Source organism: Pezoporus flaviventris, unplaced genomic scaffold, assembly GCF_033815535.1.
Source record: "Pezoporus flaviventris isolate CSIRO_AGI_PZ_B2104156 unplaced genomic scaffold, CSIRO_AGI_Pfla_v1 ptg000025l, whole genome shotgun sequence".
Taxonomy (NCBI): domain Eukaryota; kingdom Metazoa; phylum Chordata; class Aves; order Psittaciformes; family Psittacidae; genus Pezoporus; species Pezoporus flaviventris.
This window is the reverse complement of record NW_026892573.1, coordinates 19,722,959-19,745,870: the sequence shown is the minus strand read 5'-3', so window position 1 is coordinate 19,745,870 and position 22,912 is coordinate 19,722,959. Positions and strand designations below refer to the sequence as shown.

General features: G+C 39.8%; 1 protein-coding gene across 3 annotated transcripts in view; it reads right to left on the bottom strand.

Annotated features, from left to right (window-relative positions):
- Positions 1 to 22,912, bottom strand: part of ALKBH8 (alkB homolog 8, tRNA methyltransferase) — a 62,734-nt gene that overhangs the window by 20,744 nt on the left and 19,078 nt on the right. For all 3 annotated transcript variants that reach the window (XM_061457788.1, XM_061457787.1, XM_061457789.1), the window contains 5 exons: positions 21,986 to 22,226; positions 19,731 to 19,862; positions 18,796 to 18,891; positions 17,319 to 17,423; positions 14,396 to 14,466 (listed from right to left, as the gene is read on the bottom strand). In XM_061457788.1, coding sequence (XP_061313772.1) covers positions 14,396 to 14,466; positions 17,319 to 17,423; positions 18,796 to 18,891; positions 19,731 to 19,862; positions 21,986 to 22,226 — 645 coding nt within the window. The remainder of the gene's footprint in view (positions 1 to 14,395; positions 14,467 to 17,318; positions 17,424 to 18,795; positions 18,892 to 19,730; positions 19,863 to 21,985; positions 22,227 to 22,912) is intronic.

Here is a 22,912-nt window from a genome sequence, read left to right as displayed (position 1 = left end):
TACTGTATTTTCAGAGAGCAAAGACATAATCAGCCTACACAGCAGTTTCCCACATGTAAAACAGATGAAAAAGAATGTCTACTTCAAAGATAGCTGAGAGGTTTACAGCCCACACATGGAGCTTGACCAACACAGTGGGGCTCTACATGGAGACAAGAGCCTGCTGGCTTACACAGGACACTACAAAACCCCATGCTAAATCCCAACATTTAGAATTCAGAAAATGCTGAATTTTACAGGAAAGGAGAATGGAAATGTCTTTTCTAAATAACCCATGTAATAAGGAAATTTATCTTACGTAACTTAGCTGATATTTACATCCTATATCATGGTCTTTAGCCATACTTCAGAAGACGAGTGCAAAGTTAACAATCTTGATGATGAAATATTTCAGTGCTGCCTACCTCAACTCTCAATGCATGCACAAGCCTCCCCCATATCAGAATTAGAAACATACCACGCCCTGCTAAGCCTGCTTATCTATGTAGGCTCTATGGTGATGCTTGTGAGATGTTTAATATACTCCTAGGTTTTCTTTCTTCAAAAGTTATACTAAATTTTCCATCCATGCAATGCATTACTATCTTCCTAAATCTTCTGTGTCATTTGAAGTATCTATACTTCTTCCTTTTAACTGAAGTCTAGCATAAGAATGCGTAAAAAACATTACAACATACAGAGAGCATTTCACTTTTCTCTCTGAGGCCTCACCTTGTTAGATTTTCTTGATAACCCCAGGGAGGAGAGTGTATCCACTGAACAGCATACCAGTATCTCTCCTAGCTATTATATATGCCACGGACTTGATGATACAAATTCTCTTGTCTGTATGCTGCTTACAAGATTCAGGTACTGAACAAAAAGAGGAAAACTACTGCAGTTTCCAAGCTAACTCCTATTGGATGAAGGAGCTTCCAGTCCTCTGCATGCCAGCTAGATGGAATATACACCACTCTCCTGTACCCTGGGGTGCAATTCTTGAGGTTCACCAAGGTATTAGAAGTTATTAGTTACCTCACCCCTTGGATGCTGGCTCCTTATGGTGTCCAGTGTGGTGGCTGCTCTGCCCAGCCTTGGCAGAGGTTGGGATGCTGGTGGTACCTCTGGCAGCATCACACCAACTTCTGACTGCTGCTGTTTCTATTCCAAGGTCTCTCCATGCTGCTACAAATTTTTATGCTTCACTCATACATCTTCTCAAGCTGACTCTTTGATTTAAAAGCCTCTTTGTTTAATCTTGCTGATTGAACAGCAGACTAAAAGTACACAACAAACCCAATTCATTAAAGACTACCCATCAAATATGGCAGATCTTACTAACTCAAAAAGTAATGAATTTCTTTTGTATGTCAGGCCATTACCTGAGGCCTTTGCACCTTCCCAGATCATTACCTGTGTTAAAACTCAGTGCTGAATATTAGATTCCTATACAGATGACTTCCAATTCCTACAGTGAAAGGCAATAGTTGCATTACCACTGCTTCCCTCTCTCTGCCAAAACAGGTATAAATTTCTCCTTTCCATAAAATGCTATCCAACCCCAGCATATGACCTTGATCTCCTTTTGTGAATCCAAAGACTCAGTGTAGTTCTTAACAACATCCAGTTTATTCAATTTCACTAACATCCCACTTTCATCCTTTAATAAACTACCTCCCTAGCTCTTAGCTCAAACTCCTCTAGGACACAGAAAGTGAAAGGCTAATGCTGTTAGTCTTTATTTCATTTATTTTATTAACTTAGCCTCCTCTGCAGTACTTTCCACTCTTCAAGTCATGTCTTCCCTTACATCCATGGGTGCTACCACACTGACATAAAGGCAATTGCATCCACCCACACCGGGCCACAACACACCTCAAATGTACAAAAGACCTCATTCTCCTCTCTAAAGAAAAGGAAATTGCCAAAATTTTGTATCACTTACTGTCTAATGGAGTACAGTTCAGTAGAAGAGCATAAGAAGGCTCAGACACCCTGATCTTAACGGCCTCCAGACGGCTTAATCTGTTCAACATATAATGCTCAGATGTCACAAGAAAGCAGTTCTGCATCCTCAAATACGTCTCCTAGGACTTGGACTTACTGTATTACTCTATGTCTTGAAAGCAAATAATCCTTATTTACACAATTAATGCTGTGTCAAATGTCTACCAAGAAACCACTGAACAAGCCCTTACAACAGAAACACAGCTGTTGTGCAACTTTCTATGTAAGCATGATGACATTTACAGGATTCTGGTATGCACATCTGGGTGTCTAGTGCTGTGGCATATCTGCAATTCTTTCGCACATTAAAAACTTGCAAGTTCTCAAGTTATTGTCAATAAATACTCTGGGGTTCAAAAAGAGCATATCACCTTTTTTAATCACTGATCATTTACAAATATCTGTGGAAACACACACCATAATCAGCCATTTTCATGTTACCAAGGTTGCAAGTACATGTAGCAGGACTCTCTTCAGCCATAATTATATTTCCATGACACCCTACCTCAACATTATTTATCCTGTCATCAACCGTTATAACCTTTAATTACAACTTTTCTATAACAGAAACAGTGTAAGGGACTGAATAGGGCCTCCATAACATAAACAATAACTGTTACAGGACAAACTAGGCCTTGGCTGAGTAATACTGACAAACATGGAATAAAACACATATGGCAACGAGACAGGCATTTAAAGGAAGACAAGAAACATAAGAGAACCTGAAACATTTAAGATTCTGGGTGGCACAGACCCAGCAGCTGTTGAATGACAGCCCAAGTCCTTACAGGTTGAGGGTATTTCAAGGCAAGGGTAAAACATGCTGCATGCTCATTATCCTGTACAATGGAAAACAGTCTTCTCTCGCTCTTTACAAGCATTAGGGTTGTTCATCAGACTTTCCTCTGGAGGACTCAGCTTTCTGCTTGTAATGCTGTAGTACAGGAATCCAAGCCAACTATAAGTCATAGGGTGGGAATAGCCAATTCAGTTCAAGATTAAGACATCTACATTTGGGCACATATTTTTTAAAATCCTGTTAGAGAACTGAAACCTGTGAAACCAGACACTAGAGTCTAGTTTAGCACTAGCTGAAACACCCCTTTGGCTGCACTGACTCAATCCCCGTTCATTACAGAGGGGCTCAGGCATGCAGTGCATATGTAGACACCTACTTGTAAACACTAAAATTTCAGGGTCTTAATCCTGGAAGAGTACCACTGACAGTAATTTATGAAATAAGGCACCCAAGTATGGATTCAGCAGATGCTGCAACTCTGTTTGAAACAGTCCTGCCTTAATGAAAACTTCTTCCTGCACTATTTTCACTATAATCTTGCCCTAAACATACTGAGAAAGTAGTATGTAAACAATCCAGTGTTGAATATCTGTAATTCAAAAGAATGAAATTACATGTTTACTCAGCCTGAGTTTGAAACAAAAGGTCAACAAGCCCTTCTCACCACTCCATCTAACAACTGTCTCAGAAACCATTGCTATGACAGAGAACTGCCAGAATACAAGATACGCAAACTGTGCCTTCCCAGACTAATTCTTGCATCATAACTCACAAGAGTTGACAAAACACGGGTTTTAATCTATTGCTATAGAAACTACCATATGGCCTGTTTCTTAATCCTCTACATTTTCACTGTAAAAAGGAAATCTGCTGAGGAACAAAGATCTGGGCACAAGTTTGCAGAAACAGCATAAATACGTAAAGAAAAATCATTCCTTAACAGACAAAAGCATATAACTCTCTCAAAAATTAAAAAGGAAGGGAAAAAAAGAAACCACAATTGAGTAACAAAGAATGAACAAAAGTTATCTTCTCGGCTAATGATGTCTCCTAGGGTCATAAAGTACAACTCAAAAGAGCATGACACAGAAAGACTTCTTTAAAATCATTTGAAGAAAACTTTTATCAATTCCCACAACTGCCATGTTTCACCCCACAGAAGTACCACGTATCTGACATCTAGGTATTATTTTAAAGCAGATAAAGAAAAATAAAATCAAAAAAGGAAAACCGCATTCTGAAGTTTGGCTAGGCAGTATTCCAACACTGCTGATTTTTATCACAGGCAATACCATCTCTTTATTCCCTCATTCCCTCCATCTGCTCCATTAGCACAATGAGTGTCTTCACATAAGGCAGCCAAAAGTTATACAAAAGGGCTCCACCAGGGCCTTGGCATGTGGCCCTAAATTTACAATGGCTTGCATGAACTGCAGAGAGATGCACACAGCAACAGAGGAGGAACTCACAAGGAACTCTGAAGTGTCTAATTTCCACTGCTTTCAGCTGCACCATTACCCTTGGTTCCTTCCAACCATTCTTCTGTTGCCCAGCAGACTGGAGCTTCACATGCATTGCCCCTGCAGTACACCAAGAGGCTGCTTGCCTACTTTCTTCTCCACTGAGAGCATACCTCTTCCCCTGCCTGGAATCAGAATCTTTCTGTCAAGTGCATCAGCATTGCAGATTTGACAGCTCTGGCTCCAGCATGCTTTTAACTGCTCTAAATTGCCAGTTCCCCAATAAAAATTTCCAGAGTCAACTCTTCTGAAACAGGAACTCTGTGCAGAAACCCCCCTTGAAAAACTCAACACACCTGGAAAGAAAAATAAAACACAGCCGTATGCAAAACGTTCAGATTTGTAAAGATAATACAAATGCAGACAGATTTCAAACCCCATTTGCTACACTTACTGGTATTATAAAATCCAGATGAAAGCTAAGAGAAAATACACGACAGCAGGAGCTTAACAAGTTAAGCTTGTTCCTTTGCTTACAGATTACTTGTGATTATAATTATTGAATGACGACTTGTCATTTCTACATGAAATTTGCCACAGTCTTAAAATAGGCTCCTAAGACAACAGAGATGACATCACCAGCTAATGAAATCAGATTTCTTTATTGAATTCCAGAACTGAAGTTCAGCTGAAATGCAACAGCTAAAGATAACAAGTTTTTAATGCCCCAGAGTTCAGCCTGCTTCTGTTAACGCCAGGATTCATGCATCAAATACTGATCTTCTAAAAATAACACGGGGAATAAAAATAACTTCCACTGATAAACATGTTGTGGAAATCAAAAATTCTTTTAAAAATTAGTAAAGAAAATTAGTAGCTACTCAATAATGCAGAGCTTTCTACTGAAAAAAGAAAAAAGAAAAATTAACTGAGATGAAAATTTAAATGCTCTGTTAGTTTTCTATTATTATAATGATTATGTTTTACACACGAATAAATAGCAACTTCATCTTTAAACTGTTAATTTTAATTAATTACCCATAGTGAGAGGGTACATGGGGCAAGTGAAATGGAACAAGAGAAAAAAAAGGTTTTCATTTAAAAACAGCAATACTGTACATTATGATCTAACGTTTTCTAAGATTTTTATTTATCCATGTATTTCCTACCACATGAAAACCAATTAGAAATCTCCAGCAATAGCAAGATCCTTTTCAGAGAATACATTTGCTTCCACTGAAAAATTCAGTATCTGTATTTGTGTGTCACAGTAAAGCCATAACAGCCAGACGCCTGAGAACTGGAAATGAAATGACACTGCCTCAGCATACAAGGTAAGCACACCACAGAAACAGCTCATAGGCTGGAGACAGTAAGTTTTGTTAAAAGAGAATCAAGTTGGTAAAGGAATTATGCAGGAGTTTTCCTTCATTATTTAGCAGCTATGACCACAGCCAGAAAATTGTAAGCCCTACTGCAGGCTTTAAACACATTAGAATGTATCACTCACTGCAGGACTTCTGTGTGATCGTGAGAAAACTAACTGGACCTATAGGACATTTTTCATAACAACCCTATGTATTTTTCCATGTGATACTGAGTAGACTTCACTTTCAAATTCCTCCTAATTGAAATTTCTTTTGTCTCTCTTTCCATATTCACCTCAGATGTGCTGCTGCTGCAACTGCCCAGGGAGGTTGAGAAGACAATGAGAACATTCTTCCCACACTCCTTTCTCAACAGCAACAACTCAAAGAAAACACAGAATGCTAAAGAGCAACCAACTGACTGGGAAGAGTGGTACAAAGCACGAGGAGCTGCAGCTCCGCCTTCCACCTCAACAGCCAAAATAATGGACCACATGCAAGAAACATAAATCTGCTGTGCAGAAAGGAGTGAGGCAACTTCCCACTCTAGCAGACCCAGGAGAAATACCTCAGGAAGTCACTGCATGTTCTGCAAATCAGAGATCCTCAGCACTCAAACTAGAGGCTGACCTTCCTTCCTCAGCACTGAAGTAGGATTCCAGCCTGTTTAGGACTTACTAGGCCTTGCATAGTGGGTAATAGCTTTATGGAAAGGTATAGGAGACGACAAGTTTCTTTCTTCTGTGAAGAAGAAAGGCTGGTATGAATCCAACAAAATGGGGGCAGGAGACAAAGCTTTGCAGAGCTATTTGCCCAGTGTTGACCCACCAGTAGTAAATGCCAGGCTTCAGAGACTCACCACAGGTACAAATCACACAAAAGAGGCACCTGTGAAATGTAATGTCTCACTAATACGAAAGGTGTGAAGAAAATATTATTTACATACAAAAATTAGATAGAGGCTCTGTCACAGCTTAGCTTTGATTTTGTTCCTCAAAAATATCTGAGAAGGTAGTGGAGAAGGCAGGATCTCCTTGTTGCTGGCTTGTTTCTCAGTAAGTTACTGCTACACAGCTCATAGAGAAATAATGTATCATTCTTCTGGGGTAGTTCTATCCAAATGCTCTTGTAGCATTTCAGTGCAAATCAAGATTATTTAGCAGATTCCTACAGCACTTGAGAAACACATGTTTACCTGCATTTGTTGCACCCAGTGGGTGCCTTGCTGTTATCTTCAGCTAAAATAGGAGTTACCCTATAAGCAACCAAGACTGTGGAAGGAGGTGAATAGGTACTGCAGGACAGGTTCCATCTGAACATTTACATGACAAGCTAGCTCCCAAGATCCTTACAAAGGTTAAAATAAGTGATCACATGGAAACACCAATATGACACATTGACATGTGAACAGAATCCTGCACACAAAGAGGGAAGAGACATCCAGCACAGAAATAAAAGCCCAGAACAGTATATTAACCTTTCCCCAAAAAAAAACAGACTATTATAAATATCCCCATGAAGACCTGTGGGCTTCGCTGCTTATCTCCGAGGGCACAATTCAATGCTCAATTACATCAACAGGGTCTTGTATCGATCCAAGCTCAATGACAGGTATGACAGAGAAAGAAACACACAGGACATTTATACAGAGTAAATGCAAACAGGAGGGACAGATTTATGAAGCCTGATGCATTTAAATTTTGGTACTCGGGATACCTTTCACATGGGAAAGCTCTTCAGTAGTTCTCAAAAAACAAATACCACTTTTAATGGCACAAACCAAATTCGGCATACACATACTAAATGATACAGAAACCATGCCAATCACTGTTCTTCAAGAACTCAAAATCCATGACTTTCAGAAAGGTACAGCTCAGGAAATGTGTCTTACATATCTGAAAGGAACGCTATTGAGCTACAAGAATCCCACTAGACTCACTTGAACAAAGTTCCGAGTTCAGCATTAGGTTGTAGTCATTAAAATTAATGTCTTCTGTTTGGCTCTACTGGTTCTTCCAACCCAATCTCTTTAAGTACTGATTGTTGTTACTACTTTTTCATCTACTACAATCATGCTTCTAGCATAGACACAGAAAAAAGTTTGGTATAGCCACTGCCAGAGTAATTCCTTAAACAGATAAGATGCTTTCTGCCCTCCCTTAAAAGAACAATAAAGCACCGTAAATGTAGAAAGTAAATTAAACTGAATCAGCAACTAAGGTAAGCAAAATAAGAGTGCAATGACAAAGTTAACAAAACTATATCCAGTGCCTGCCTATCTTGTTAGAGCTAACACAAGACATGAAAGAAGTGCTAATGTAAAAGGCTGGGTACAATTTAGACTTTCTAAAGACTTTTAAACATCTCTCAAGCAGCTACTGCAGAAATAGCTGCTGCTATAGCAGCTACAGCTTTTTGTTTGCTAACTAAGATTGAAAATAGAAAAGAAGTAAAAGTGCCAGAAAAAACGGTCAATTATCAGCCTGAGAGACAAGCAATAGCAGCGTACCTCATTCTATCAGTTCTAGGACAACCACTAGTCAGACACGTTTCAAAAGGTCTGGTGGATTTTTATTTTAACACTACTCGGCTTTCAAGGCTTGAGGGTAACAGCTTTCCTTTATAGATAAAGGCACTTGATATCTGCAGGCTAAGGGATGATGAATATGTGTTCAGAGGAACAGAAATTAGGCAGAAGTCAAGGATAATCCACACATGGCCCCACTGTTTAACCCTGAGCCACAAACCTGACTCAAAACCCTGCAGCTTCCCTTTCACAGACATTCAGTCAGGGGCCTTGTCTGAGCATCACGGCAGTTCTCAGCGTTCACACCCGCCTTCTGCCAGGCCAAGGCACAGGGGTAGGAACCAGAGTGAGGCACTCAAAGAGGAGAAGCAGAAGCTGTAGAGGAGAGAATTACAAGCTTGGAGCTTCCAGATCAGGGCTGGATATTAGGAAAATAGGACAGAACAACATAAATCATACTATGGTGCCAACACAACACACTCTTCAAGAAAAATATGACTGCACTTTACCCTCTACGATGGGGCTGTGGAACTGGGCAGAGCTGATAAGGAGAGACTGCAGTGTGTCACTAGCTGTTTAGTGGGGGTAAAGTCTATATCCAGAAAGGGAAAATTGTTTTATGGGTTGGACACACTCATAGCACTACTTAGCTCATTAGAGAAATGCTGCCTCTGTATTTCTAAACCACTAATGAATCAAGGCTTACATGACAGCATGTAAAATGGCAAATTAGGAAAAGTGAAAAGCAGAAATCTCAATATTGATCAAGCTCCTGCTGCAAAGCTGCAAAAGAAAATTTGACACAGGCTTTTTGGAGACAACTGCAAGCTTGGCCAGGCTCCTAAAATGAAATTCTGTAAAACTATATATCTTTAGAGACACCAAATGGAAGCACTGAAAATAACACCTAACTAAAACAGAGAAAGTTCTCAACAGAACAAACTGTTCACTGTTTTGCAGTACTTTATTCAAATTTATGGATGGAGGACATAGGGTTTATCATTAAGCTTAATAAAAATCACTCTGAACTAAGTTTATCCCATTGTCTTTCTTATCCTATTATGACAACTTATGAATTAAAGTCATATTCAATAGCACAACACTGAAACTGATATTCCTTAATATTTTTCAGTGTATCAGCGCCTATAAAGGGCAAATGTGGAGATTTATAAAATGCCATTACATGCTCAGAGGACACTCTGGAAGTCTCACTTTGTTTTGCAGTTTCCCAGGAGATGCCAAAGAAATGGGTCAAAAAAAACAAAGAACAGATTAGCCCAAGACCCTCACTTTTCCTGAAGTATTATGGGATAAGACATCACTTAGCAAGACATCTCACTGCTTTGCCCTCTAACCATTTAGGGGGTTTTATAAGCTAGGAAGAAGTACAAAGTAATAGTGAGATTTTTCTCCTTCAAATCAAGTTTAATCTGTCTCGTAAACACCTCAAAAAACAATGCACTGCATCAACTAGGATAAAATTGAGACACTTGGATTCCCTGTGCCTCTTGACAAAGCTGTTCCATGTGTCTGAAATAAGGAGAATCTCAGAATCTCACACCTACATTTCCACCTCATTTTATACAAGTGTAAGAATTCAGATTGCTGTAGGTTTTCTGATGGCAAGATAAATGCAGTGTTGTGAAGAATCAGGCACTTATTTTCTTCTCAAGCTTGTTTGTTCATATTTAAAATGAACACATATGCCACATAATAATAACTATTCCTTTTGAAATTAAATCAAGTTTGGAGAAACAAATTAGATTTATTCCTCTGGCAAAGTAGTACAAAGTGCTTTGTTACTGGATAAACTCATTCACCACTGAGGAAAAGACTGATTGTTAATAACGTTATTTAGCTTGCAAGGTATCGTTGAAGATGACAGTGGCACAAACCGCAGCTGGAGACATGCCACCAGTGGAGTACCATAGGAGTTGATACAGGGGCTAATGCTTTTTAACATCTTCATTAAATTACCTGTATGATGGGGCAGAGCACACCCTCAGCAATACAGAAATGGGACAGGAACCTCATGATGATCAACAGATGGACGTGAAAAGTCCCAGGCATCACTGCATGCTGAGGACTGATCAGCTAAACAGCAGCTTTGCCTACCAGGACCTTGGGGGCCCTGGTGAACAAGAAGATGTATATGAGCCACCAAAGTACTAATGCAGGAGAAAAAAAAAAACAAAACAAAAACAAAAAACAAAAAAACAAAAAACAAAAAACAAAAAAAGCCATCAAATAAGATGGCTCTTATCAATGTGCATAAACACCTAATGGGAGGGAACAGGGAACCAGACTCTTGCTAGTAGTGCCCACCGACAGGACAAGAAACGATGAGCAACATTTTAGTTAGCAGAGTCTGTAGATTCTGGTAGTACAAACATACAAATAGTTGAAAGAAAAGCTCTTTTTATAACTTAGTGTAAAAATAAACTTAATGAGGCATTGTGCTTTCTTTTCATCCTCTGAAGTGTCCAGTTAGCCAAGTTCCAAATAGGGTGCAGAACCAGTTGGGTTGCAAGGTTATTTCTTTATGGCACTTCTTATTTCAGTGCATGCATTTACTGTTGAGGAGAATAAAAATAGGATAACTTTGTTTATCTGTGCTTTCCACTACACTGCAGCCCAATTTATTCAGGTAAATAAAAAAAGGCACAGTACAGAGAGAAGAAACAGATATCAGAGTCTGTTGATGTATATGCATCTCAAATTATTTATTACCAGTGTGTAAATTTTGCACATGGTAAGCTTTACTGAGGGCTTCACTCCTAAAACAGCTAACTTGCATATTACTGCAAATGGTTTTATATTCTAAAAATCAGATGAAGCGCTAAGTGCACAAAACATATTAAAAGAAATCAAAGAGTTGTAAATGTACCAGAAAGAAAATCCATTAATACAGTATTTCATGGGCCACTGGCTTGTTTTACTACATCTGTGAATTAATTCTGTGCAGCTGAAAAGTGTATTAATGGCCCACCAGAAAAGGCACTGAAACTTGGGAGCTATCTAACAGACTGTGCCCAATGCCTATGCCCAAAATATTCAGAAATTACCCAACTCTGGCTATTTTCCTGATTGAAATGTACACATTCCAATTTTTAACAGTTTCATAATGCTCCAGGCACTCCACTTCCAAGAAAGGTTTGTATTTCTCAAGTGATTAAAATCACTTGGCTTTTGGCCATTTCTGAGACTATCACAAAGGTGTGCTGTAATATAATCATCCAGAAACGCACTGCCTGTAGTGCCTTATCACTGAGGTACTAGAGAATCTGGGCCAAACTCAGCCCTTTAATTGAAATGGAAAGGCTGAGAAAGCTTTGGGCTGCAGACTGAGGCAGAGTATGTGAAATCACAGCACCAACAGTTTTTACAAATTAAAGTAACTTTTTTTACTATTTAGAGGATCAGCATAGAAGAGTTGTAAGTTGGGGTCATCTACTGTTGCTGTGCTGCTCTGAATGCTCAGCATGTATTAGAAAAAATAAAGTTAAGATGGGCAAGTTCCACAGAAGATCAATTACTTTCTCATAGAGAAACTGCTCCCTAGCATGGAGGTGCTGGCACTGTTAAAAGACAACACTGCAGTTGAACAGAGGACAATACACTGTCTCTGAGACAAGGTTAAGCACAGAAGCCGCATGAGGAAGTAGCCCCTAGGTTAGGAGATTCCAAAACAAAAGTAGCAAGAACTCTACTGCCACTGAGTACACCACAATTAATCCCAGATGTTCCTACTCTAGAATAGATGCTTTTGTCCACGGTCAGGCTGAAAGACTGGCAACACGGACACCTGATTTGCAAGTGACCACGAACACAGACGTGCCACTGCCACAAGTTAATGAAAAAGCTATTCTTTCTTAGGCTCACCCCTAATCCCAGGAGCTCCACATACACCACACAACTTGCAAAAAAGAGGAAGCTGATGCCAAACCCCAGACTCAATATTCAAAAATTGTCAATGCTCAGAATATCCAGCCATGTTGTTCTCTCTGCCTGAAGAGTGAAACAAACCAAGAGCAATAATCAAGTTGTTTTGTAGCAGAAGAATGATATTGGTAATACAGGTGCAATTCCATGAACACACACGTCTGTCATCTACACACCACTGCCAGAAAAAAACAAGTAGCAGATTAGATCATTCTCTTACAGAATTCATAGCTTTTTACTGAAAGATTCAGAAGTCAAACCTTTATTGCCCACTGCAGTAACTTGTTGTCAGCCTTGTTAAGCTTCTAGTTATTCAGTTCCATGGGAATACACAGCAATACCTGTAACCCCCATCACAAAATCCCAAGACAGCAATGAAAGCAAGCCCTGCAGATGTGTACATAACACTGCCAAGAAATGGATAGGAAGACAGGAAGCTGTGGTGGGTTGACTCTGGCTGGACACCAGGTGCTAGTGACAGTGTTGCTCTGTTACTGCCCTCCCCAGCTGGACAAAGGGGAGAAAACACAACCAAAGGCTCATGGGTTGAGATAAGGACAGGGAGAGGTCACTCAGCAATTACCATCACAGGCAAAACAGGCTTAACTTGAAGAAATTAGTTTGATTTATTGCCAATCAAATCAGAGTAGCATAATGAGAAATAAAAACAAATCCTGAAACACCTCCTCTCCCCCCCCCCCACCCCTCCCTTCTTCTTGGGAAGAAAAAACTTCACTCCCAAATTCTCCACCTCCTCCCTACCAGCAACACAGGGGATACAGAATGTGAGTTGTGTCCAGTTCATTACACATTGTTTCTGCTACTCCTTCCTGAGGGGAGGACTCCTCACACTGTTTCCCAGCTCCAGCATGCTGTCTCTTCCACAGAAAAAAGTGGATCCTTCCCTTCCCAGTTTCTTCTTCACAAACTGTTGCACTGTGGGTCCCTCCCATGGGGTGCAGTCCTTCAGGAACAGACAGCTCCAGCGTGGGTCCCCCACAGGGTTACAGGTCCTGCCAGGAGCCTGCTCCAGCACAGGCTTCCCTCATGGTCACAGCCTCCTTTGGGCATCCCCCTGACTGCAGGTGGATATTTGTTCCACCATGGACCTTCATGTGCTGCAGGGGCACAGCGAGCCTCACCATGGGTCGCACCTAATTAGATGCTACTTAGCGCACTAAGAACCAATATATAGACTGTTCTCAGCCCTGCTGTTAGCATGTGCAAAACTCTGTGCTAGTCCACTGTTCTTCCATTTCCTTTCTCACACTTTGTCTACATCATCTGTGCTTGTTAGAAGCTCATGAGATAGAAGCCTACCTTTGCCTGCACCACAACTAGCTCAGCAGGCTCAGACTTTGACTGGACTTTCTACAGGTAATATGTATATTGGATATACAATAGGAAACTTTTGTAGACCAGAGGGAACAAGGGATGACACAAGGTAAAATCTAAGTAGAAACATAAACAGGAGTGATGCACTTCAAGAGAAATACAAAATTAAAGAAGGTCAGTGGAGAACTGGTTAAAAAGAGGGTATCACCGATACCACTGGCAAATCTTTCAGTGACAACACCTCATTGCAGTTACTTATTTAATCAGCATATCACATTACCATACATGCTTTTATATTAAATTCGGATGAGTGTGAACAGACACCATGGAAAAATTAAACTGACTTGTATTAATGTCCTGGGTTCAGCGGTAGCAGTCATTTTTTTTTCTTCTTAGTAGCTGGTGCAGTGCTGTGTTTTTGACTTTCAGCCTGGGAACAGCACTGATAACACCAATGTTTTCAGTTGTTACTAAGTCATGTTTACTCTGACCAAGGACTTTCTGAAACTCATGCTCTGCCAGGGAGGAGGGGAAGCCGGGAGGAAGCAGAGACAGGACACCTGACCCAAACTAACCAAAGAAGTATTCCATACCACAGCATGTCATGCCCAGGATGTAAAACTGGCGGCAGTTACCTGGAAGGGCTTGATCACTGCTTGGTCGGGCTGTGTATCGGTTGGTGGGTGATGACCAGTTGTATTCTCTTCCCTTGTTATTTCCATTATTATTATTGGTGGTATCAGCAGTAGTGGTTTGTGTTATACCTTAGTTACTGGACTGCTCTTATCTCAACCCATGGGAGTTACATTCTTTCGATTCTCCTCCCCATCCCTCTGGAGCTGGGAAGGGGGGGAGGAAGGGGGGGAGTGGAGCAAGCGAGACTGCGTGGCAGCTGGGTTTAAACCACAACGATTAAACAATGTAAAAATTAAAATTCTCAGCAAAGCATCATCAAAACACATACAGACACTAAGCTTACCTCAGCTCCTAAACTGAGAGCGATTATTTCATCCTCAAAAGCGGAATGTGTATCAATATGAGGAGGAATTCCTGCATAAGGAAAAAAATAAGTCAGTATAATAGATATAGAGTGCAATCTCTGCTGACAAGCTTAGCTTTCATGGATGTCCATATAGGAGACTGGGATGAACAAATGGCTGAACAAACAAAACTACCATGAACAAGGGAGTTGCCTTCCAAGAGAAATCAAGCCAACTAACTGAAGTACATGCTACAGATCAGATGTACACAGTTAACGCAAATGTCCTGTATCATCAGTGGAAATATCTAGACGATAGTTTGGGGCACCCAAAGGCCTGCCTCACCCTCTAAAGACTCAAAATGCTCTTCTTGCTGCAGAGAGCAGCTACAAATCATGATGTTCTCCTCGCAGGCAATATAGCACTTAGCACTATGTTATGCTATGTTAGGTAATTTTGAGCCCTAGTTTATTTATGATCATTTATTCCTCCTCATTCTCTCCACAGAGAAGTCATCCTAAATATTCCTTCTATTACTAAGCAAATAATTGACATAAGGTTCTCGACTTCAAAATCAGGACCACCACTGCAAACACAGGTACTGCCAGGGTTAAACCCTGTCGCTGCTTTGGAGCTCCCAGAACTTTACACCCCATTGCTCAGCTAACCCCTGGGTACCCCATCAGTTTGGGTGTGTGAGTAAACACATAGCTGAGAACTGCCAGAATGACAGCAATTTTTTATTTTCATTTTTCTTTCAGATTTGCTCATTGGAAAGAAAATGCCATTCCCTGCAGCTCGTGCCACGCATCTCAACACTAGGTGCTGAAGAGGGAGCATGCTGCAGCGAGATCTCACCGCATGGTGGGGAACTGGAGTCAGCCGTGAGCCTTGGGAGAGCTGCAGCTACACCTTCCTTTGACACCAGAGCAGGCCCAGACAGATCGAGTAACTTCTATGCGATCCAAAACAGCACAGTCATACTTGCTTATTAAAATCCTAGCCACATTCATTTTGGACACTATCGAATTTCTGAGCTGAAAAAATTTTTCCTAACAGTATCAGCCCTATAAAGTATCTTTATTGTACACCAGATTTTACCTCTCTATATAAATATTCACTATTCCGTTAGTTTCAGTGAGAGCAATACAAGCATTTTATGAGGTCAATATTTAATTTGACAGAAAATCAGTGAGACTTGAAAACCAAAGCCATTATCTGTTTGTGTTTGCTCATATCTCTGCCTCAGAATAAAGCAAACTCTGCCTTCAGATGCACACGCATGTCAGTGCAATTCACTGTGCAACACTGATTGCTCTCTTCAGCATTACCAAGAGAATTCAACCAAGATCCCACTGACCTACCTATCTGCAGTTTATATTCCATATATGAAGCAGACAGACACACCACCTATGCATTCAGAAGGTAACTTTCAAGTATAATCTACAACTTTAAACATTGCTGACCCTGAAAGAAAACAAGTACCCTCAAATAGGAATTAATTTAATATGTCTTAATTGTGGTCCCTACAGCTTAACTACCCAGTCACATCTTTAAAATCTCAAGTATAATTTCCAATGACAATCTGGCTCAGAACACCGATATTAGAGGAATTAATCTGACTGCACTTTGTGCTCGTTCATATTGTAACAATTTGCACTTAATGAAGAACATTTTGCTTTGGTTTTACAGGGCTTTTGTTTTAAAAACAAGGAAACCAACCCTGCTTCTATTCTTGATGAAAAACTACAATTCTAACAAATCTCTAGTGTCCCAGCCAGAAGTACATGACTGTATCAAGAGACTGTCATAGATAAACAAATAGGATAAGCTTTTCAGATCCTTCTTTGGCAGACACTGTATTAGCTGTCAGGCATTAACTCTGAAAGAAAAGCTCTTGTCTCTTCTTCCTAAGAACAAATGAGATAGCCACTCTAAAAAGCCAGACAGATACTTACCCTTGATGATTGACCTAAACAAAAAGAACAGCACATCATTCATTCCCCAGAGGTGTGATCAGAAGCACGTTTCTCTTCAGATGTCTACAGAAATAGACTAATTCCTTATTCCTCAGATACAGAACACTGCTTGCATCATGCTTTAAGAGCCCATATATCATATATACTAACATTACATCACATGTACTAACAGCAAGAGATGTTTTCTGGAGATTGTATGCACAGTACAAGGAACAAGAACAGTTGAGAGTGAAAAAATGCACTTGAATAGAAAACCAAATATGACTATTTATTCCCATATCTTTTTATGGTTAATTTCCATGTTATGGCCTTGGAGTCTGAAACACCATCGATTTCCATAACAGTGGTATCAAAAACTTCTAAACAAGTTCCCAGGTTCAGAAAACAGTATGAAGACTTCAGGTTTTATTCAATGCATTTCTCATTACAGAGGAAATACACTAACCACGTGCTTAAATCCTGTCCCTGTGCCATGTCACATTTAGTAACGCTCTTCTCATCTTCAGCTAAGTTGTACTGGTTTGGCTGGGATAGTTCATTTTCTTCACATAGCTTATGGGCTATGTTTTGGATTTATTATGAAAACAGTGTTGATAATACAGATATATTTTAGTTGTTGCTGAGCAGTGCTTACAGACCATCAAGGTCCTTTCTGGTTCTCATGCATCCTTGCCAGCAGTTAGCCGGAGTGCCCAAGTTAGGAGGTGACACAGGTTGGATACCTAACCAAAGGGGTATTCCATACCATGTAATCGCATGCTCAGCAATAAAACCGGGGGCTTATCAAAATTCAGGAGTTTTCTCACTTTTATCGTTCCGATTTTCTCCCCTATCTCAATGAGGGGGAGCAAGCAAGTGGCTGTGTGGTGCTTAGCAGCCTACCAGGGTTAAATTACAATGTAAGGTCAAGATCTCAAAACTTTAGAAGGGCAAATTAACTTACCTTGTCCAGGTTCATACTGATTTACAGTCAGTTGATCAGGTTTATGTTTGATATATCCCTGCTTCAAGCAGTTCTCCAAGAATGGGTCACAAATTTCAGGAAGACCTAATTACAGAAACAAAACTATAAGCAAGACAGGATAGCTTTTTTACATTTATCCTTTCTTTTTACAATAAATACTAACTGGACAAGATACATACAAACAGCTCTATAGATACATAAATCCATCTTTGATAATGATCATTTTGCATTTGCTGTAATGCACACACATCAGAACTGGGGGCCTGATCTGCAAGTCCCATATATTAGTAACACCTCACAATTAGAAAGGCTATTCCCCCAAGGCCTCCACATTCAGAAGCAGATTACTCCTTACAAATGCAAACTGCACTATCCCTATGCAAATAAAGCCATATTAAATCAAAGTTTCCATAAACTACAGTTAAAAAGTTGCAGGCAAGAAGCAAAATTATTATGCAGAAATAAGAAGCTGTGCAGAGAGCTTTCTAAAAACTTACCCCTAAAAATCTGTTACTGAATTAGATCATATATCACAACAAAAGAAAATCTGCTGAGGTTAAACTGGTCTTGAAACAGGAATAAAAGCTGCAGTCCTTCACTGAATCTTTGGTTTGCTATTTTACCTGAGGACTTCATTGTAAAATTCTGTTGGAGATAACACCCACAAGCATGTTAGTCAAAGCCCTTAGATAAAGCTATTGATTTTCAGGTTTTTGTCCCCAAGTGTTTATACTTCTCACATATAAAATAGCCCAGCTGTAAGACTAGAAAACAGCTTAAGTATCAATGTTTTACGATTATATAGCTTTACTGTTAAAACCACAATGTAACCAGAATCCTCCTCTCGGAAGCTACATCCATGCCATTACACATGCAACACCTTAACCACCTTCAAGTTTTATAGGCATTTAACTACCCTATTTCACTAATTTTAAATCTAAGACTATAAAATGACTCAGTTGCTTTTCTCTGACTCACAGCTCTCAACTCTAAACAAGAGCTATTCAAACTTCTTCAAATTGCTTTTAGTCCAAAAGGAAATTTTTTTTTTGGTGTGCATCCAGCAAGCTTCAAGTTAGTCAAGATAAATATACAGAGCAATATACGTCATAACTCCCAAACAAATGAGTACGTAATTTGTAACACAATTGTTTTATGGAACAAAAGATAAAAATGAATGACACAATCCCAAAAGCCTCATTACACTGGACCTCAACAAAGGTCAGCAACCCCCGCTGCAACTGATTGGAAAACAAGCTTCAAGCACTTCAGGTAATTTGAAATACCTCTCATTCAAAAGCACTGTTCAGGGTGTGCTTAAAATACAGTGAAGGATCTCCTTTTATTAGAATTTCACCTCTTCTTTAATGAGAAGCTGACATCTCAGCAAGGCTTAAAGGCTTTATATAATGGTTCAAACATCAGTGCAAAATGAGTTTAACAGGAAAATTCTCACCTCCAGGTAAAGGTTTGTCTTTATTGACATTGTTGTTATCGTAGCGAAACTCATAGCCAAAATGTTTTACTCTTCTATGCTTTAAAGTCTTCTGGGCTGTAAAAACACAAGCTTAATTTAAACTACATAAAACAGTATAGGCAATTTGCTAAGCTTCCCTATTCTATCTGACCACTGTCCTTCACAGCACATGCTTCTTAAGCCTTATTACCTTTTATATTTCATCAGGCATCACATTCACTGCTGTTTGAAGTCAAACTGATGGTGTTTTTCTATATGCAAGAAGTAGAGGGAATCAATTTTCTTGAGCCATGTTTAATCCATCTTTATTCTTGCCTTGATCTCTGAACTTTCACTTGATTATCACACTACAGATACAGCAGGATCCTTCACTTTCACTAATCACCAAGTTACATGTTAGCTAAGGCCAATATAACTCTTTGTGGTGTTCCAAGGAACAAAACTTTTTATTGATTAATTGTTCTTTTAAATTACTTGAGAGATTTAACTCCACAGAGTTAAAGGAGATTTAACTCCACAAAGTTAAAGTGAAAGGACAGAAGCATCCAGAATGTGCTTGTGCCTGACATTTTTTGATTTAAGAAAAGACAAAGCTGCTCAGTTGAACATAAATTACACGGATAACCTTCACAAAACATCATTGTACTTGGCATAAGACACCAAAACAGTATTTTAGTTGATTTTAGATGCAGGAACATTATTCAAGTAAATCCATACCAGAGTATCAGTCTGGACCACTTGCCCCAGGAGTTTAATCAATTCCAATATAAAGACCTAATTTCTAAAATACTAAGAACAAATACACAATGATTTGAAGCAATACATTTGCCAATACATTGATTTCTTATAAATCAAACTGTAAGAAAAAACAGCATGAAAGTATGGAAATCCTGGATTCCTATGGTTTTACCCACCATTTTGAGTATCTTCACCTCCTGTCCAGTCAATACTTTCCAATATTCTCCTTTCTTCCTCTGGAGAAATAATCTTTTCAATGACCATTAAGCCTGGAGGCAAGCTTGTAGGAACAGCATTATTCCAGAAAACTAGGATGTATAGAAAAATAAAATATTGTTACTGTTTGAGAAAGTAAAACCATGTGTTTCCTGCAGTATAGCTGTAAAAGTATTTACTTTAATGATGCAATGGAACCCTTATGAGGGTCTTATTTGGTAAATAAATGATCCTTTTGGGCAAGGCAAAACAGGATAAGGCCCAAGTTTTGCACCATGCAAACCACTTCATAGAATCATAGAATAGTTAGGGTTGGAAAGGACCTTAAGATCATCGAGTTCCAACACCCCTGCCATGGGCAGGGACACCACACACTAAACCATCTAGTGCAAGGCTTCATCCAATCTGGTCTTGAACCCTGCCAGGGATGGAGCATTCACAACCTCCCTAGGCAACCTATTCCAGGGCCTCATCACCCTAACAGGAAAGAATTTCCTCCTTATATCCAATCTAAACTTCCCCTGTTGAAGTTTTAACCCGTTACCCCTTGTCCTGTCACTACAGTCCTAATGAAGAGTCCCTCACCAGCATCCCTATAGGCCCCTTTCAGATACTGGAAGGCTGCTATGAGGTCTCCACGCAGCCTTCTCTTCTCCAGGATGAACAGCCCCAACTTTCTCAGCCTGTCTTCATACGGGAGGTGCTCCAGTCCCCTGATCATCCTTGTGGCCCTCCTCTGGACTTGTTCCAACAGTTCCATGGTCTTTTTATGTTGAGGACACCAGAACTGCACACAATACTGCAGGTGAGGTCTCACAAGAGCAGAGTAGAGGGACAGGATCACCTCCTTCGACCTGCTGGTCACTCTCCTTTTGATGCAGCCCAGGATACGGTTGGCTTTCTGGGCTGCAAGCGGGCACTGCCTGCTCAGTTCATTTTCTCATCAACCAACACCCCCAAGTCCTTCTCCGCAGGGCTGCTCTGAATCTCTTCTCTGCCCAACCTGTAGCTGTTCCTGGGATTGCTCTGACCCAGGTGTAGGGCCTTGCACTTGGCATGGTTATACTTCATGAGGTTGGCATCAGCCCACCTCATAAGCATGTCAAGGTCACTTTGGATGGCATTCCTTCCCTCCAGCGTATCAACCGAACCACACAGCTTGGTGTCATCGGCAAACTTGCTGAGGGCGCACTCAATCCCACTGCCCATGTCAGCGACAAAGATGTTAAACAAGACCGGTCCCAACACCGATCCCTGAGGGACACCACTCGTTACTGGTCTCCAGCCAGACATTGAGCCATTGACCATAACTCTTTGCGTGCGGCCATCCAGCCAGTTCTTTATCCACCGAGTGGTCCATCCATCAAATTGATGTCTCTCCAATTTAGAGACAAGTATGTCATGTGGGACTTCAAAAATTTTACTGCATGAGACCAGTAAGAGTCCATGCCATTCAAACACAAAACCACTTGTGATTTTCCTATCAAAATAACAGTAATAAGAATTTCCCAGTCACTTCAGGATTCTACCTGCATTTTAGTTTTCTAAAACTTCACTGATTTACCAAATCACCAGATTGTTTCTCTGAAGTGTAATCTGTAATCATATACAGAGGAGTATATTGCAATGCCTAGGTGAACACAGAATGCTGGTGATTTAGGGACAGTTTACTATCATAATAGCTTAAAAAAGCTATTCACTGGCAGAATGTACAGACAACATCGGAAACCCTTTTCAGCAGACATTATAAGAGCTCATAGAAAGGGCAAAGATTCTTGTACTAAATTGCTTACAGTCAGCCTTAAAGAAAGCCTAAATAAACCAGGACAGAAATCTTATTGTACCTACTTTCCTTCTTGGATTCAAGATAGAGATTGCAAAATCAGGGTCACACAAGAAATCCAATGAACTGCCCAGATATCTCCCAGGCCCCATTTTAGCTCCTTAATAACAAAACCCTCATGTGCAGTTTCAAATGGTCTGGAAACTATCTAAATCCTTTTTCCTTTTGCCTCCAAGCAAAGCAGTTTAGAGTATCCTATCAAGAAATACAAAGAGCAAAGATTATTTTATGTCTTGAATCTTAAATTCTGTTTTTCATTCTGTGTCTACTTACGAAGTGTACTTTTAGCTACATTTACTAGCCTAAGAAATAAAATCAAAGGGAAACAGTACACAGGAAGTTGGATATATAGGACAGCAAAAAAAAGTATACCTTTTTCCACAAAATTAATATATAGAACAATATTTTGGCCACAGCCTTCCAGTGTTACTTCTTTTCCATTAAGGGCATCAAAGGCTTTCTTTGCTTCTTCTGTTGTCCCATATTTCACAAATGAATATGGCTTACTCGGTGGCATTAAGACTGTTTCCACCAATCCATATTCTTCTACTATCCTAAGCAGTTGGTGTCTACTCATCCCATTACCAAGACCAGCATTGGCAATAACCAGGCTCTAATTGAAGAGGAATTTAAAAAGAAAATACATGGCGAATTAGTGATGAATATCAGTTTATTTAAAACTAATACTTTACACCAAGAGAGCAGCATTATAAAGAAAATTTAAGCTGATGAGTACTCTTATTCCACACAACATACTTACAGTTCCATGAGCTTGGTATATGAGGCTAAGGCAACCTTTGTTAGCCCAGCACATATTCTAGCAGAAAGGCTTGCAACCTCTGTTAGAGGTACCTCCTCAATTAATGCATGTGGTTATTATTACAAAAGCACTTCAGCTTCGAATCAGAACACGTGCTTCAAGTGTACTGCAGACAAACAGTGACACTGGCACATACAATTTTTGAGGTTTCTACAATGGAATTTTTTCTGGAGACCCGTTACCACTAACAAAACCAAACAAAAAAACCTTTGAAGACCGATTAATTTTTTTTTTTAAGAAAGACTTTCTGACCTTTTTCAAGCACAGAGACTGATATTCCCAGTTCCACCTCATGTCCACCATACATCAGGCTCACCACAAAAAAGCAGAAGCCTCTAGAAAAAGTGCACCTAGTTCTGCTCCAGGACTCTCAACCAAAAATGCTCTCTCATTTTTATTAAAAAAAAAATGAATTTATGTCCCATCCTTGGTTAACAGAGATTACTTCATGAACAAGGCCCAACTGCTTAATTCTATGC